Below are 17,227 nucleotides of genomic sequence, written 5' to 3' on the forward strand. Positions count from 1 at the left end.
ATACAGGACCTGGAGGAAGCCATCATTGAAGGGGCCCCCAAGCATCCTATAAAGATCGAAGTAGAGAAAGCAATCGACTTGACAAATGCCGAGGGTGAAGCCGAAGCCGTTCCGGACGTGGCCTTCAGCATCATGACGGAAGTTGAAGTTAGCGCCGTCGAGGCCGGTGCGCCCGCAGCCATCGGTGCTCTCGGAATTGGATTCCTTGCCTACGCTTTTCATGTCTATGGTACTGCAAAGACTGCGGGAACCCCCAAGCCGGCGATTACCGGGATCCATGTTCCTTCAAATTCTCTCAAGGCAGTCAAGCAGACCAAACGGCCGACGAAGACGGCCACGTATTCCACTGCATCTTCCACGAGTACACAAGCATGTCCTGCCGAAACGGACAAGATAGTATGTCATTATGAGCCTCACATAACAGCGATCATAGCATAACTAACTGAACTAGCTGACGTGTGGTGGTTACCCGGAAGAACAAGACTGTGATATGCTATCTCCCGTGCCGAACGGAGAGATGCCCAGTTGTAAGTCTGTAAGTCACAAGAAATCATCTATTGTTATTAACATTGGCTTCGAAATTAACTATGCTTCTCCAGGGGCAATACGAAGGATGCGAATGCGTGCCGCCTGCCGAGTTCAAGGGTGTCATTGTCTCCAATGAGGAAAGGCAGGCTATGATTGACATGAATAACGTTTTCAATTCACTACCAAAAGAATTTCCAAAACTTCCAAAGTATGGGGAGTGTTCCTCAAAGATAGAAAACATGGACCTCAAAATCCTCAAAACGTAAGCAACTTACTTGAACGCCCCCTGATTCAGCCCGTCTTTAGCTGCGTTCTTATGGGCTAAGGTAACTGACACATGTCTCTGCCCACGTAGCCTCGTCGATGAATTCTGCACCGAGAACTACAAGCTCGACAAAGACGCAGCTCGCTACTACACTTCTGCAGACGCCTACAGCACAGCGTTCAACCGCTACATGTTTACTCTGGACTGGAAGAAATCTGGAGACCAAAAATGCACGAACCAATGCAGGCAGATATTCGGCGACGGCTTCACCACCTCGTGTACGTACATCGATGTCTTTCTCTTTAGGGTCCCCCGCTTACTATCTTCCAGGTTCTCACAACTCGCATACGATGGCTCACAATGGCACCCTATCCCTTGATTGTGGCACGGCCAGCTTCGAGATCTTCAACCCAGAAACTGCATCCAGCGACCTGACCTGTCAAGACTCTGCCACCGTGATCCCATACAACGTGTTTTCGGGGTTCGACGGCATTATATACAAGGAGTTCTGCGAAAGATGGACCCCGACGTCCCTCATGCGCATGGTCGTCGACTCCAAAGGAACCTCAAAGATCCCACACCCACAACTCGGAAAGCGCACGCCGCCGGCCAAGCAAGAAGATTGGCTCGAATACCACTTCGACCTACGGTTCAAGCCCGAGGTCGGCGCCCAAGCGAACAAGGAGTGCAGGGTAGGCTGCAAGGACGCGTTTGCCGTGTTTCCGGCGTCAAAATGCGGCCGGCAGGGAAGCAAGGGCAACTCGATGGCCACCTACGCCGAGTACGACGTCGGGTGTGGAAAGTTCAGTTACCAGATCTCCAAGCCCACGCCGCTGACCCTCCAGGAGCGGCACTGTTTCCGCGCCGACGAGTTTGGCGAGCACAAGGATATCAACCCCGGTTTTCAGAGTAAGTATATCATGGGTGCGTGCGTCGGGACGGCGTTGAAGGAGAATGTGATACGCAAAGACAATCCAAGCAGCTTCATCCACTCTGGCACGGTGACCAACGGAGCGCCGTATCAGTATAATATTTACTGGGAGGAGGGATGCATATTGGAGACCGGGGCGGAAAGTGTTAGCCCTGCGCAACCTCTGGGGCCAACTCACGAAGCCACGTGCGCAAATTTGCTCCGGGACAACTTTAAAAAGTGCAACAACGGAGGTGTTGGTGGTAGGATTCAAGCAGGGTGTCTAGTTTATGAATTCAAGGCCGAGAAGAGGGCGCCCTAAGATTGATGTAACCATATGGTTCTCGTCTAGTTTTGGCGACTGTAGGATAGTTGTTATCAAGAGTGGCGTTAAGGAAGACCATGAGAAAAGAAGCCAGGCTGGTTCATGGTAGAAGGTGGTCAAAAATGTATACTGATACTATAAAAATATCTGTCCAAACTCCCAGTAGTCTCTAGAATTTAATAAATAACTTGGTCAAGCATAGTGAAGGTTACAGTTAGTTCCATGGCAGCTAACTAGCGGGATGTGCTGGATCCTTCTCGTAGGTGGCTCACTGTTCTGACAAGTTTGAAGCATTCCAATTTGACCATCAGCTCGTATCGAACGCCTGTATTTCAATAATGGTGGACATCACTGCAAAGGGCAGTCTCCATTGACACAAATAGAGAGCGATGGGTCATACACATTCATACTAACGCCGCTATTCTAACCAAAGTCTAAGTACATGAGTGCCTGATACAGGCTGGGTATTCCATCTAGGTCTATATCATTAGCAAGGGGCAGGATTTCAGCATCCGCCGCCCTTTATTATCATTAAAGCCGGCAAAGGCCTGCATTTCAAACATCCAAGTCAAGGAAATCATAAAACCACGCTTTTAGTCACTGTCCTCGTCGCGGCCAGGCCAGACAAGCTTCCTCCGAATGACAGCTCTCACGCAGCAAAAGCCGACGAACAGCCAGACGGCAACGAGAAGAACAGTAAAAACCGTAGCCAGCCACATTAAACCCTCACTTCCGAACGCCTCGCCTATGCGGATGGTGGCGATGGTGAAGCCGACGTTCGGGAAGACGAAACTCCACCAGCTGAGATGGAACGAGTGGTCTGGCATGCCGAACAAAGTCGACAGGCATGCAGAGCAGAAGAACCAGAAGGACAGGCCCCAGAGGAAGACAGCGGTGAAGAGGGCGACTGCGCGGACCGCAAATGCCACGGTCCCTGGGTTCTCCATTTCGGTGAGGTATGCTGCCGTGCGCAAGGATTCCGAGACGAGAGAGCCTTCCGAAGCGATGAGACGCGGCACGTCGGCGGCCATTGAAACCAGTGCGGCGGCCGTGAAGCTTGGTGGGCCGACAGCGATGAACATTCCCGGTCTTTGGACGGGTAGGCCGATTGTCATGAGACGAGAGAGGTAGGTTGCGTACATGAAGGTGGACACAAGAAATCCGAGACCCTGAGCGGCGAGGCCAGCGCCGAGCATGGCGAAAGCTTGGTCTGGCGGTTGTGAGCGACACATGGAACCGGCGAGAGTGCCCGTCAGCATTACGGGGAATATGGGAAGGATCCAGACGGGGGTCATGTTATTCAGCGATAACCGACGGCGACCGGTAAAGAGGAGGTGATACATCCCCACGGAGACAAAGAACGTGACAACCAGGTAGACCCAGAAGCACACGCGTAGCGCGACTATAAGCCACGGCCCGCATTTTGGGACACCGTAATGTTGGATGTTGGAGAGAGCAGCAGCGAGAGACAGAAAAAAGGTGGGGATAAAGAGAGACTCGGAGGGGTGGGTGATGGCTTTTGCTGGGGCCTTGCGGAAGAAGGAGAATCGAAGGCAGAGAGTAAGGGTGATGAGGAAGATGAGTACGATGTCGAGGAGAAAGACGATCAGGCCTATTGTGTCGAGACCGCGGAAACGGTGGGGCGTTTCGGCGAGAAGGAGGGCTATGCCGCCCGTTGACATGCTGGAGTGGGTCAGCCGGGTCGGGGATCGGACGGGACGAGGTGGGACGGGTAAGGGGACTTACGTGAGGGTGTACCATGCAAAAGTGAAATGGTGAATGCGTTCACGGAGGGAGACCTTTTCGAGTATGGTGTTGGTCCGGCTTCGGGTGCGGGAGAGAGTCGCCATGAGAGCGTTCTGGGGAGGGCCATCTGACTCTTGGCCCTGGTCTCCGGACCGGATTGAGGGTTTGGATATGTCTGACGATGATGGTTAGTCGTCGCGAATAATGAGATGGAGTGAGCAATACTCACTTGCTTCTTCGTCTACAACAGCCATGATAATGAACCTGTTATTGAGCGATCGAATGTTTTGAGTTGCATCTACCGATGGATGAGATTGATGGTTTTTTGTTGAAGTTTCGACAGATGGTGAGGTTACCATCAGCAATCGACGTCACAGCATCTGCACCTGTTCGGGATGAGCCCTGTATTAAATTTACTTGGATTGCGGCAGAAAACAGGCTGAGTCAGCGATTGGACTGTGGTGCCAAGGTGCGGGTCACGCCAACGAGCCGGTATTTGAGTGACAGGCCAGGGGTATCGTATGATTGCGTGTAATTCTTGATGATGGGAACGTGGTCTGGCCTTTGGGCATTGCGCGACGAATTGCCTCACAAGAAGTAAAAACTCTGATCGGCAGACCCGATTGACGCCGGACACGGCGCGGCGTGGCGTTGTAGGCTCGGCGCCGAACGTTCGGGACAGATTTGCCACCATGTCAAGTTGACGATTCTTGGCGGGTGAGATTACTGTTGGCCATCCTCCATGGATGAGAAGTCAAGTATGGGGTTTAGATAATACTGGTAGAGTTAGAGTTGGAAAATGATGTTGGAGCAACGGCTGACTGTCAGGCTTGCAGAAGGGGTCGCTTCATCCATGGGTGCTGCGTTGCTAAAGTCACCCAAACATTTACAATAAATGATGATGGATTTCATTTGATTGACAATCTACATCAGAGTCTCCCATATGAAGTGGCAGCTTCTAGCAACAGAGCCAAAAGCCACTAGCTGAGACGATGGCTGCTGTCACTGCTTAAAATTTGGGGAAAAACACCCGGCATTTGTCAAAGACACGATAAAGTACCGGACGTGCGGGACCCTTTTGGACCCTGGGTTCCGCGACATAGCGGTAAGGTGGGAATCCTTCCCGGAGATTTCATGCGAGGGCTTTTGGGATGGAACTTTCCAGGCCTTGGGGCTACCTTACATCGCAGGCAGATGCGAGACAACGCGGCCGTGAGGCCTTTCGAACGAAGATGGATCGTGATATCGAAACACGGGCTGCTTCTGGTCATTCATTCATCCAAGACGACACAGCTCTGAGACTGGTGGTGGTTGCGGATGATTGCGTATTTGGCGTCCGCCTTCGGCGAGCCGATGGGGAAAGGATGCCGGAAAACGAGCACTGGCCATGTCGATAAACATGACCATGTCCTTGTCTGTCTGCAGACACTCTATCTGCAAATGTGCAGTGGCCGCAGCGGGAACCCTCGGCCGGTTCCCCGCCCGTGGACAGTGGTCCGGCGACTGGCGACTGGCGACTGATCGGAGGATTGGCAGGCAAGGGCAGTTTTCTGGTGAAGCATGGTAAATGCGCTAAACGAGAAGCTCTCTAATGTGGAAGGATTAGTAATGGAATGCAGGTAGCCGTGGCGTTGGTAGCGGATTGGAAGTTGAAGGCTAAAAGCTAGGATGGGAGGCTGTAGTGGCCACGCCGTCAAAAAGGTGGTTGGTTCGAGTCGCAACGTGCTGGGAAGACAAGATACGACATGTTCTGCCGATCATGGAACGCTGGAAGAAGGCGTTCGCACCGGGGGGGCCATCGTTTGGGACGCAGATGCTGTGAGACGCGAGCAAACTGGTCAGTTGAACTATTGCATTGTTGTCTCGTTGGCGGGTTTGTGCAGATGATATGCTGTGTGTGGAGACAACATCAGCACCTTTTTTTTTTTTACTGGTATGGATGATGTTCTTGGGTATATCGGGTCGGGATATGGAGTGGTATGCGTGTGGTGCAGTGGGTGGATACGGAGATGATGACTCTTCTCTTAATGGTGGTGGATGTTGGTGATGAAAACTTCATGATGCTTGCTGCAGTTGGTGGGTTGGAGTGTGATGAGCCTGCGGGTGTATGTATGCTTGCTTATTTGGGGGAGAAGCTGGCCTGGAAGCTCAATAGCCTGGGTAAGTTCTTTAGAGGTAGCTTGGCAGCTGCGAGACATGAAACTATACAAAGAGTGTACATGGAGAACGGTCAAAAAAAGAAGAAGAAAAAACATAGCACATGTGGTGGGAAGAAACGAGCACACACTGATGCTAGGATGCAGCTGCTACTGTAGACAACTACTGAAAAAAGGAAGTCGAAAGGTGATGGAGAGTGGGGAACTCTTTCTCTCTTTCTCTCTTTCTCACTCTCTCAAAAAGGAAGCAACGATGCTGATGCCACCTGGGAAAGGGTAGCCGCTAAGGTAGGCAAAGGCGAGGCAAGGCAAGGCTGCTAAGCATGCGTAAACTGCTTCGCACCTTCACTTACCTAGGTTCCAGTGGTTCCTTACCTAAGGCACCTTTCCCTTTAACCATCTGACCACAGCTCGCTAAGCTTACCCACTTAATGCCACTGAAGCAGCAGTACCTAGCGCATACTACGTGACTACCTACACTAAACCACAGAACTGCGAGTAGCTGTATCCGTACTGGGCGGGTGGCGGGCTGCTTAAGCTTAGCGCGCAGTGCATCAGCATCAGCATCAGGGCAGGCAGCCGAAAGTGGATACGTACTCGTCTCCGCAGATGTACTTTGTTGCTAAAATTGGCTGCAACGGTACAAATGGCCCACAGCTACCTACTACTACCTAGGTAGTAGAACCTGACCTCACCTCTGGGAGGGGACCTCTAAGCACACACTCCTCTGCCGTGGTGGCCAGCCTTTCCCAGCAAAGGTGAATCCCAGGCTGCTCTCTGCTGCATCATCACTCTCTGTGTCTCCTGTCTCTCTCTCCCCCCATCCCATCTGGTGGTGGTATGTGTCCCCCGCGACCTGGTGGTATTTGACTGCGGACCCGTTCAACAACATCTTTTCTTTTCTCCTCTTGTTGCATCATTCCCCCACCGCCGCCGCCGCCCATCTACTGCCCCATCGTGAGGCAGAGGGGGATTTGAACCTCTACTTGTATTCATCGGTTCATTTTTATCCCCATTGACCAACATTCGGCAGGCCTAAACACCACCCCCCTCCATTCTCAACCTACCTTGAGGTCATCCTACCGTCGCGCAGCCGCAGCCGCAGCCGCAGCCGCCGCATCAACGACCGACCGACCACCCCGCGACCGCCAACACCATCTTCCCCCCAGCCCATATATCTCAATAAGGACTCAGCTGGTGTGGGAAGCGGGAGCTTAAGCTTGATCGATCCACCGTCTGTGCAACCGCGATCTCTTTCCGTCACCCGACCCCCTCCTCCTCCGTTCCACGTCCATCACGAGATCGATTCGCTGCCCTCTTCGCCGGAAGAGGAATATACAACATGGACGAAACTCCCGGCCCTCAACTCTCCAATCATGCCGCCACTCTGGCCGCTGCATCGACTGCTCACTTTCTCTCGAGTCATTTCGCCTCCGTCGATACCATATCCCGCTCCAACTCTCCCGGCCCACCCTATACCAAGTCTGACGAGGATGACAAGAAGCGTTACCGCCCGCGTACCTTTAGCTACTTCAACCACCTGCCCTTCCCCGTCGAGGAGGAGTCGCAACGTGATGCCGCGCTAGCTGGCATTCTAAAGCAGCTATACATCTCCATCAAGGCCGAGGATTTCAGCCCTGGTGCCCTTCACTGGACGAGAGAGCTACAGGGATGGCTGAACCTCAAGTTCGAGATGACGCGGGAGCTTCGAGCTACATTGGCCAAGCTCTACTACCACCTCTGTTTGGCTCCTGGCCTTGATCCCAGTACCGCCGACCGCTTCCTTCGCATGGTCGTTGTTCTGACCAGGTGCGCCCTCCCGTTTTCTCCCCCGTTGGCGACGTCGTCGTCAGCCTTCCTGGTTCCCCATCCCCGCCGCTGCTGACTATTTGTCCCAGGAAATACCACTACCTAAAGCCCGTCGATGACCTCTTGCTCGATTGGCGTCCTCTCTGGAGGGAAATCAAGGCCTTGGTGCTGCCCTCAGAGGTCGCTTCACACCAAACGAACCGCCGCCGATCCCAGAAGCAGCTGTGGAAGCTCTGCCTCCACGCTCAGACTTACTTCGATCCCAAAGACCGCAAGGAAATGCTCGATGAATTCCTCCCATACTTCAGCACCTCAGATGTGTCAAACGCCTACATTGTCGTCGGAGCCATCAACGCCCTGCTGCCCACCGATGCCGCACCCGAGAACGTTCCCTGCTCCCAGCCGCAGTCCTTCATGCCCACACTCTTTCACCTCTGGTCGTTGATCGCGCGGTCCAAGAGCTTCGACATCTTCTTCATTGATCTCTACTCGCGCATGGCAAGGGACTTCTTGCAGTCTTCCCATACTCCCTTCGATGCCCACGGCATCTTCAGCCAAGAACAGTCCGAATGGATATTCACGGCCATCCTACGGTTGACGGAGATTCCTGTTGGCCAATCCAATTCGCCCTACTCGACGCTGGATTATTCATCTGGTCTCGGGCTGTATCTCGAGAAGGACAAGAAGAAGTACCCAACGGCGTACATGATTGCAAGGTGGATTGTTTACTCTCTCTCACCCAAGTGCTTGGAGCAGGAGAGTTCTATCCTCGCAAGCCTGGAGGGTCTATTGGAGGCAATCGACACCTTCTACCACCCGTCGAATGCTGGCTCTTGGACGACATTCCTCGGCCAATTCACCGTTTATCTTACCGACATCTTCGTTTCTCGCTGGAACCGGGAAAAGAGCGGCGAGCTTGACACACCCGAGGATCGCAAGATTACACCAGCCTTGAAGAAGCGCTTCGTGACTGCGCTGAAAGAGGTGACGTACATGGGGTTGTTTTCCAAAAGCAATAGGGTCGCCCACTACTACTATGCCTCGCTTCAGGGCCTGGCTTATTTGGAGCCAAACCTCATCCTGCCGGGCGCCCTGCAGCGATTCTACCCTAGTTTGCAAGGACTGGTTGAAGTCCACCGAACAACGTCTAGTTTGAACGGTCTACAAATGATCGCCAATGTCATGTCCAAGACCAAGGGCTTCCGATGCCACATTACCGCCCTGCTTGCCCTGGCACTTCCGGGCATTGACGCCAACGATCTTGGTAAGACACAATACACTTTAAACTTCATCCAGAGCGTAGCCTATAGTATCCCCATGGTACCCTTGGTCAAGGATAACGACTCGGTGCACGACACCAGCTTGGCAATGCAGTGGGTCCAAGGCGAGATGGAGCGCATGGAGCGCGAGGGTCAAGACATCAAACTAGACTACGAAACCGAGCTCACCGACGAGGATGAAGCCAACATTCTCCGTTCTTCAACAGCAGGCCTCGGCGAGTTCGTCATTGCTCTTCTTGGCAAGGTCTTCACCCTGTTGGAGAACCTGCCGGATGCTTCTCACATCAGAGGTGGAACACCGGAGGACAACGTCATCAATGCCTTGCCTGCTGCGTTGTCTCCCCTCTTTGCGTCGTTATCGCCAGAGCTTTTCGACACGGCTCTGGAGAAGCTCTCGTCATTTGTCTCAACACACGTCGTCCATCAGGCGAGGGATGCGATGGCTTGGATCCTTAATGCTCTGTGCAAAGTTAATCCCGAGAAAACGCTCAAAGTTTTCATTCCCATGCTTATTGTCAACATCCGCAATGAAATTGACTACAACCATGCCGCTTCAGACCGAAGCAGCGGTACAGACTACCTTCCCAGAGATCGTGCTCTTGTGTGGCACGTGAGCATGCTCGGAATGGCGGTTGTACATGTGGGTAACGAGGTCCTGAAATACCAGACTGAGCTCCATGACATTGCCAAGTACATGCAAGAAAAGTGTCGAGGACTTCCAACAATCCATATTTCTAATTACATCCACCATCTTCTGCTGAACCTGACACACACCTATCCCATCGACAGCGCCTTGTATGAGCCCGACATCATCAAGCGAGGGCTCGATGTGGATGACTGGGGCAAAACCACATCCCCGGCCGACTTGACGATCAAGTGGCACCGTCCCTCTGCGGGCGAAGTCCAATTTGCTGTTGAGCTCTTTGACTCGCAAACCAAGGCCGCCGCGAAGAAGCTGGATTCCCTTATGAGCGAGAACCCTCCCGTAAGTCGCAAGGGAAAGAATAAAGAATGGTCCGACGAAGTTTCCAGGCTCTTGCAGCAGATTCGATTGGTCATATCCGGTGTTGCCACCCTGTTCGACCCTCACCGGGCGTCTGGAGAGAGTCCGACTCAAGATATGCCTGGGGAAGATCAAGATGGCGATACCGCAATGGACGACGATGATCCTCTCGCTGAAGCTGCTGAAGATGAGGAGACGCGGCCTCAGTACCGTTACGATGCCGGCTATCTCCTGACGGTAGAGGACCCAGCGTACCACAAGCTCCATGAGTTGAGAGAGGATGTAGGCCAGCTTCTGTGCCGAACCCACGACTTCCTTAACGGGAACCAGCAGGATGATGTTGCCTGCTTCACTGCGCTCTACGCCGCCTACCGAACTTGGATTACTGATGTCGGCATTGAGCGTTCGGCCCACCCCCTGGAGAGACATCTCCGCTTGTATAAGTCGGATATTTCTGCCTTCAAGATCAGTGGCCTTCGTAAAGTTTATCCCCGCCCACTTTTGATCAAGCGAGCAGACGCGTATCAATTATTGCGTGTTAAACACAATGCTTCAGCCAGACAAAAGAGCGACCTCGACAAGCGGCTTTTGCTGAATTTGGCCCAATCATCTGTATCTTCTTATGCCGATGTCAGGCGTGTAGCCCAGAGCGCCTTAGATTCTTCCTTGAAGGCCTTGATTGGAGGCCGGCCCCTCGTCATTCCTGTGCTCATTGAGAGACTCCGCGTTGCCCTTGATGAAGTTGATCACGATCGTATCAAGGGTGCCATGTACACTCTGTTCTTCACGAGCCTGCTCAAGACCATTGTAAAGGACTGGAGGTTCGCTCCGCAAGCCCTCCGGCTCTACTTAAAGGCCGGCACTATTGATAAGCCGAGTATCCAGCAACTTGGCGCCACCGCACTCTTCCCCTTGCTGGATTTCGGAAAGCCATTTGAGCGGATGATCATTGTCAACCAGGATCTGGTGGAGCAGATCCGCCCATCGGAAGACTGCTCCCATTCTATTGACAGCCGCCATAATTTCATCGTTCAGCGGCGAGAACGTGTCGAGAAAAAGAAGGCCGCCTTGGGTCTAGAACTCACGGAAATTGCCAAGGGCTCTCATTGGAAGATCGCTTCACGCTGCGTCATCTTCGCAACGAACCTTTGCTTGAGATTTGACACCCTGGCGCCACCTGAGTTCATTACACTTGTCACACAAGGGACAAACGATACTCACCCTGGCCTCAGAGCTAGTTACATGTCGGCATTCACTTCTGTATTCGAGGCTGTCGAGATGCGCGCGGCATACGATCATGACTACCGCAATTATCTGCTTGAGAAGGAAAAGGACCGCAACAAGCTGACAATTGAGGTGACAAAGGGCGATGCCGCCTTCACTCAGAAGTACCTGGATGCATTTGCCACCACTGAGAACGCCGAATACATGGTCGACTCGGATCACCCTGGTTGGCTTGTATGGGGCAAGAAGTTCCTTGCCTCCCGTGCCCAGCCTCTCCCCTTTACGGACTACGACGAACGGGAGTCGGCCGTTCGGGAGCAGATTGGCAAGATGCTTACACGCGACTGGCTGAAGACGTGTTTTGATTACCTCAAGCAAGAGCCGCGTGATGCGAACGCTGACCGATTCCGAATGGGCAATGTGTACATGCTCATGCACGTGTTTGACCTGATGCACTACGGAGGAACCGCCATCACGCTTGATGATGTCAAGGAAATGACCACTGAAGTATACGGGGACGGCAGTGACAAGCATCAGCACCGAGCGACGTCCGAAATCCTCGCGGCGCTGATGGCTGGCTCCAGTGACGACCCACCCGAGTTTAGAAACAATGTGTGGGGGTTCGCTGCGCAGCTTATGCTCAAGATCCTGAACGAGGACTTGACGCCGGAGAACCTTCAGTACTGGGTCTCCTGCCTTCATCTTACCGTGGATCCAAAGGACCCCCGTCGCTCACACGAGCTGGTTGATACCCTAAGCTCCTTTAGGTTGGATATGTCATCCAACGCCGCCTTCAAGGAGTCAAGCAAGGTACAGGTTCTCGAGTTTATCATTACTGACTCTGGATGGCACTTCCGCCATGAGAAGCCGATTCTGGAAGACTTCCTGGCACACATTGACCACCCCTACAAAACCGTACGTGAGGCTATGGGTAGAGTCATTGCTACCATCTACCGTACTCGGTACCACGAGTCATTTGAGAACGTCGACCGTCTGCTAGAGGCCAACAAGGAGGCCTCTTCTCTCGGTATCCGTCCTTACCAGCCCACCAAGGAGTTTTCGGCAACCATTCTCGAAATCTTCAACCGTCTTGAGAAGTGGCGCCACGAGCGCACACCAGGCCAGCAAACGCCGTCTTCTTACACTTCCGGGTCGAAGACGGTACTCACTTGGTTGGACAGCACACTGTCATCGCAGGAGTGCACGCAGCTCATGCCGTTCTTCCCCGAACCCTTCATGGAGCAGCTCCTTCACATGATGGACGTCAAGGAAGATCCTGAATTGATGCGTCTCGCTTACCACGTATACCGCCACCTGCCTAACATCCCCTTCCGCGTAGGAGAGGATGGTCCGTTTATCGACGCGTTGGTCCGGATCGGCAAGTCTGCTGTGAGCTGGCACCAGCGTCTGCGGTCCATGGTCAACATGCAGGTGATTTACTTCCGCCGCTTATTCCTCATCGAGAAGAAGCAGAGAGATATCTTGTTCAACGCCGTGAGCGACATGCTGGCCGATCCCCAGCTTGAGGTGCGCTCTTGCGCATCCGCCACCCTGGCCGGCATGATCAGATGTTCCCCGAAGCGGATCCGTGACCCTACCATTCAGCTATTGAAGAAACGATATGAGGACGAACTCCGCCTGAATCCGATGCCTAAGCGCAAGCTCCCGGGCACCGAGACGCCCGTAGACACCACCAAGCAGATCGTTCGTCGTCATGCTGCTGTTCTTGGGTTGGGTGCGCTCATTGAGGCGTTCCCGTACGCCACTCCGCCGCCGTCCTGGATGCCCGAGGTTCTCCAGATCCTCGCGACTCGGGCTGCCAGCGATCCGGGTGTAGTTGGTAAGGCCACCAAGGCGATTCTCTCCGACTTCAAGAAGACGAGACAAGACAGCTGGAGTGTCGACCAAAAGGTATGCATTGCAAAGTAATCTCTAGCTACTGTGAATTTGACTGACTCGGCGTAGTATTTCACTCAAGACCAGCTCGAAGACTTGGAGGGCGTGCTTTGGAAGAGCTATTTTGCGTAAACGAACAAACACCTGCAGTACGAGTAATTCCTGGACAGAAGAAAAGATGTAGAGGTCATATTTGATGGAGGGGTGCCAAGCATTATCAGAGCAGTGCTTCTCAGGCCTCATGTGCGTGTAAAACGGGTTTGGTCATAGATGTATGGGTATGGACGGCATTGGGTCGCTATGATACCCACTGGGAATTGCGTGGTCCTGATAAGAGAGGATCAACGAGAGAATTGTAGGGTAAAACAGTGTGTATTAGTGAGCTAGTCCGTAGCTCATACCAAATCATTTTTGTCTTTGTTGCCTGACTTTCCCTTTTCACACAATACTTTCCGTTCTCAGCAAGACATGAATAACTGCAACGTAAAAAGGGTCAGCATATGGGACTTGATGCGGATCACACGGGTGATTCTGTTGCTTATTTCGGAGGTTAATGTCGAGAGGGCGAACTCTATTCCAAGGACCGTCACCTCCAACCCGGCGTTCTGGAACGTCGTTAGCACCTTGAACAGTGGCTAGAATATTTATTTTTTAGTATGTATATATATATTAAATAACTAGTAAACAGCTCGCTACTATAGCTAGTTGGCTACTTTGGCTGGGAGAGTCCCTGAAGTGATTTTCTTCCTTCTCTATACCAGAAGAGGTCTAAGCACACCATACTAAAGACAGACAAGATCAAGCTCTTGCTCCCGCCTCCGAAACAAGAATTTAACCCGAGGGTCCGGTACTAACGCCATTCCCGACGCGACAGGCTGAGGTTTATATCCTTCAGATAGTTTCCAATCATATTTTAGTAAAAAGTGAATCAACGCAATTTTGAGTTCGTTTGCAGCAAAGAAACGACCAGGGCAGGAATGGTTACCAAAACCAAATCCAGTGTGTTTCGTGGCCGTATTCACAAGATGAGCATATTTTTCCTGTTCCGTGCCACGAAGATGAAGGAACCGATATCCATCATATTTTTCAGGTTCTTCATACCAGTTGGTATCCCACATATGCGTGTTATTGACTATAATTCTCTGACCCTTACGAATCACAAAGCCATCAGAAAGCCTGATATTCTCAGTAGCAAGACGGCGAAAGTTTGCTATTCGAGGTATGGTTAGCATTCGGATAGTTATGCTGGCGTTTTAAACATTTTGCAGAAACTCACATAGCATTACAGGCTTCAATCGCTGTGACTCCTTGATGACGCTATCCAGAAGCTTCAAGTTGGGCAGCGCGGTTTTGGTTAAGCCGTCGGCCCTTAATACGCTGATCAGTTCCTCGCGGAGAGGCTTGAAGAGTTCCGGGTGGCAAGCCAAGTCTATCATCGTCTGCTGAAGAAGATCATTTGTGGTGTGAATCGCTGCCAGAGCAAGTGTGATTTGCTGGCTAGCGGGGTCGTACTTCTCCTTGAAGACCAACCCAAACCACTCAATGGCGTCGTCGAACTGAATGCTCGTGTCTCCCTGGGCTAGAGCATCATTCTTTTTCGCCTCCCGTCGCTCTAGGTGAGGTTTTAAAACCTGACGAGTGTGTGATAGAAGGCCCCGAACTTTCCAACAAGAAGGCAGGAACCAATGAACAATTGGACGAAACCATTTTGGGTAACGCCCAAGTTGTTTTCCCGCTGCGAACGCAGTGGCAGTATAATTTGCAGAGGCTTTAAGCCATGCATCGTCTCGACAAAGATCTTCTCCCATGAAGACTCTGGTGGACAGACGATTTACAATATGAATGAACGACTCTCCTGGGACTATCTCATGCCATTCTGTTAACTAAAGTTAGAGGTCTTATGATCCTTTAAAAGATTTCGTGTATTCTACGTTACCAGTTGTTTCCGTTATGATCTCTCGGAGAGTAAGTGCCATTTCCTTGGAAAGTGGTTTCGTAATCTTGTCTATGCGCACCAAACGGTTATTTTGGACTCTCACGAATACGTAAGACATACACATACTAAGGGCTCTCGTCAAGTACTTCGTAATCATTAGGGGATGGTTTTCGTTCGCCATGAATGGCTCGAACCCAGGAATACTCCCATTGTTATCCTGCACAAATCAGTTTCAGAGCAAGAAGTCGGCACACAGAGACAATCACCTCATTCAGAGGAGTCAAAATGTCGAGGCGCGGGTCATTTCTAAGCTCATCCAGATACTCAGGAGGCAAAACCACGACATTGCCCCACTCTGAGAATAACTTATAAGGATTCTGTCCGAATTTCTGTCTCGCACGAATCATGAGATCTTTAGAATTCTGAACAAAGTCAGCCATACGCCGTCGATTACCAATGTCGAAGTTTATAGCCGGATTTATTTCAGGAATCTTTACGCCACGCCTGTCGAAACCGTAGAAAATCAGCATGAAAAGAAGACCCATAACGAAATATTTGACTGGGTCATCAGCTGGAAATGTGGTTGGAAGAAGAGTATTTGGAACTAAGTCCAAAAGCGTTCGAGAAGACATTGCAGCGACGTGTAGTTTTACTTTGGATGAGTGAGTACGATTGATATCCCAGGATTATTCTTTGTCTTCGGTGCCTCTATTTATAAGAATGATGACTTGCTGGCATTCGACGTTTGGCAGTATCATTCAGGTTGTCCTCATGAGTTACCTTGCTTCAGGCGAAAATTGCCTAAAGAGGATGTACAGTCCGTTGCACTGACAGCGTCCAAAAATCGAGTTTTTACCCCCCTAGGGTGGGGTTAATGCAAACCCATGCTAAACTCCGTTTTTTTCGCTGGGAAAATTACAACGGTCGCATTCAGCTGCATTTAGCCACCGTATCGTCAAATCTACTCATTTCAACGCGTCAGTATGGCGCCACGTCTCTCAAAACTCCAGCTGAGGAAAGTTAACCTACTTCTTCCCTCTGTTATTCAAACCGACGAAGAAATCGCAGAGGCGGTTGGCTGTAGCCAACGAACGATTCGACGATGGCGTCGTCGATTCGACATAACTGGCGAGGTAGAACAATACCCTCGAAGGCGTGAAAGCCAGCAGAAGATGGAAATACAGCATCGGAACGAACTTCTCGAATTATTAAAGTATCGTAACGACCTCCTATTCGAAGAGATGCAAGAATTCCTATACGAACAGTTCAACCTCGAAGTCAGCAAATCAACGTTGAGCCGCCACCTCCACGCAGCTGGCTGGACGAGAAAGAAAGCCCACATAATTGCTTCACAACGAAACCCAGAATTACGGTACGATTGGTTATATCGTATACGTCGATACCACCCAGAACAATTAATATTCGTAGACGAATCAGGCGTTGATAAAAACACTGGAAGAAGAAGGACGGGTTGGGCGCCTAAGGGTCTGACGCCAACGCGGTCAGTTCCCCTCGAGCGAGGTCAACGGATACAACTGCTGCCAGCACTCGCAATTGACGGTATCGTAGACTTGCTGGTATATACTGGATCGACGAATGGCGAGGGCTTCTCTGCGTGGATACAGCAACTTCTACTGCCAAAGTGTGGAATATTCCCTGGGCCTAAGTCAGTGATTATAATGGATAATGCTTCTTTTCACCGGCAAGGGGATATACGGCAAGCGTGTGAGGCCGCTGGCGTACGCCTCGAATTCCTCCCGCCGTACTCACCTGACTTTAACCCCATCGAGGAGTATTTTGGCGACCTCAAAAAGCATGTAAAAAAGACATTCCGTACGTGGAATACTAACGAACTAGACGAGCGTGATTTTGCTGAGTTTCTCCGCGACTGCGCGCTTGAGGTTGGGCAACGTCTCCCACAGATAGCTGGGCACTTCCGTAACTCATATATCAACTTCGACGGCACACAGGATATCTTCTGTGACGCTATGACGAGTAGCGATATGTATATTGAGGCAGGAGGAGAGTTGAATCCACCTCTTGTAGTAAATAGTTGTTGAACTTGTAGTAGGAGAAGTAGGAGAAGAAAAACATGAATAATGCCTGTATTTACAACCTCAAGTCAGGCCTATAGTGAAATAAATCGTAT

General features: G+C 51.5%; 5 protein-coding genes across 5 annotated transcripts; 3 read left to right on the forward strand and 2 right to left on the reverse strand.

Annotated features, from left to right (window-relative positions):
• Window positions 1–677: 677 nt before the first annotated feature.
• On the forward strand, window positions 678–2,025 carry CTRU02_204830 (uncharacterized protein; the record flags this gene model as incomplete). The annotated part of the gene is made up of 3 exons (XM_036721308.1): window positions 678–760; window positions 884–1,077; window positions 1,124–2,025. 3 exons carry the CDS (start codon window positions 678–680, stop codon window positions 2,023–2,025), a joined length of 1,179 nt encoding a protein of 392 aa, XP_036587292.1.
• A 596-nt stretch (window positions 2,026–2,621) lies between these two features.
• On the reverse strand, window positions 2,622–4,028 carry CTRU02_204831 (C4-dicarboxylate transporter/malic acid transporter; the record flags this gene model as incomplete). Its single annotated transcript, XM_036721309.2, has 3 exons — window positions 2,622–3,711; window positions 3,775–3,949; window positions 4,004–4,028. 3 exons carry the CDS (start codon window positions 4,026–4,028, stop codon window positions 2,622–2,624), a joined length of 1,290 nt encoding a protein of 429 aa, XP_036587293.2.
• Window positions 4,029–7,272: 3,244 nt separating this feature from the next.
• Window positions 7,273–13,274, forward strand: CTRU02_204832 (Proteasome activator complex subunit 4B; the record flags this gene model as incomplete). Its single annotated transcript, XM_036721310.1, has 3 exons — window positions 7,273–7,739; window positions 7,829–13,157; window positions 13,212–13,274. 3 exons carry the CDS (start codon window positions 7,273–7,275, stop codon window positions 13,272–13,274), a joined length of 5,859 nt encoding a protein of 1,952 aa, XP_036587294.1.
• Window positions 13,275–13,924: 650 nt separating this feature from the next.
• On the reverse strand, window positions 13,925–15,623 carry CTRU02_204833 (trichothecene c-8 hydroxylase; the record flags this gene model as incomplete). Its single annotated transcript, XM_070204425.1, has 5 exons — window positions 13,925–14,352; window positions 14,419–15,025; window positions 15,062–15,147; window positions 15,205–15,295; window positions 15,345–15,623. 5 exons carry the CDS (start codon window positions 15,621–15,623, stop codon window positions 13,925–13,927), a joined length of 1,491 nt encoding a protein of 496 aa, XP_070062188.1.
• Window positions 15,624–16,061: 438 nt separating this feature from the next.
• CTRU02_204834 (uncharacterized protein) lies at window positions 16,062–17,138 on the forward strand (the record flags this gene model as incomplete). The annotated part of the gene is made up of 1 exon (XM_036721312.1): window positions 16,062–17,138. The coding sequence occupies one exon, from the start codon at window positions 16,062–16,064 to the stop codon at window positions 17,136–17,138; it is 1,077 nt and encodes a 358-aa protein (XP_036587296.1).
• Between the last annotated feature and the right edge of the window lie 89 nt (window positions 17,139–17,227).

This window comes from Colletotrichum truncatum (genome assembly GCF_014235925.2).
Source record: "Colletotrichum truncatum strain CMES1059 chromosome Unknown Contig_0002, whole genome shotgun sequence".
In the NCBI taxonomy this organism is placed as follows: domain Eukaryota; kingdom Fungi; phylum Ascomycota; class Sordariomycetes; order Glomerellales; family Glomerellaceae; genus Colletotrichum; species Colletotrichum truncatum.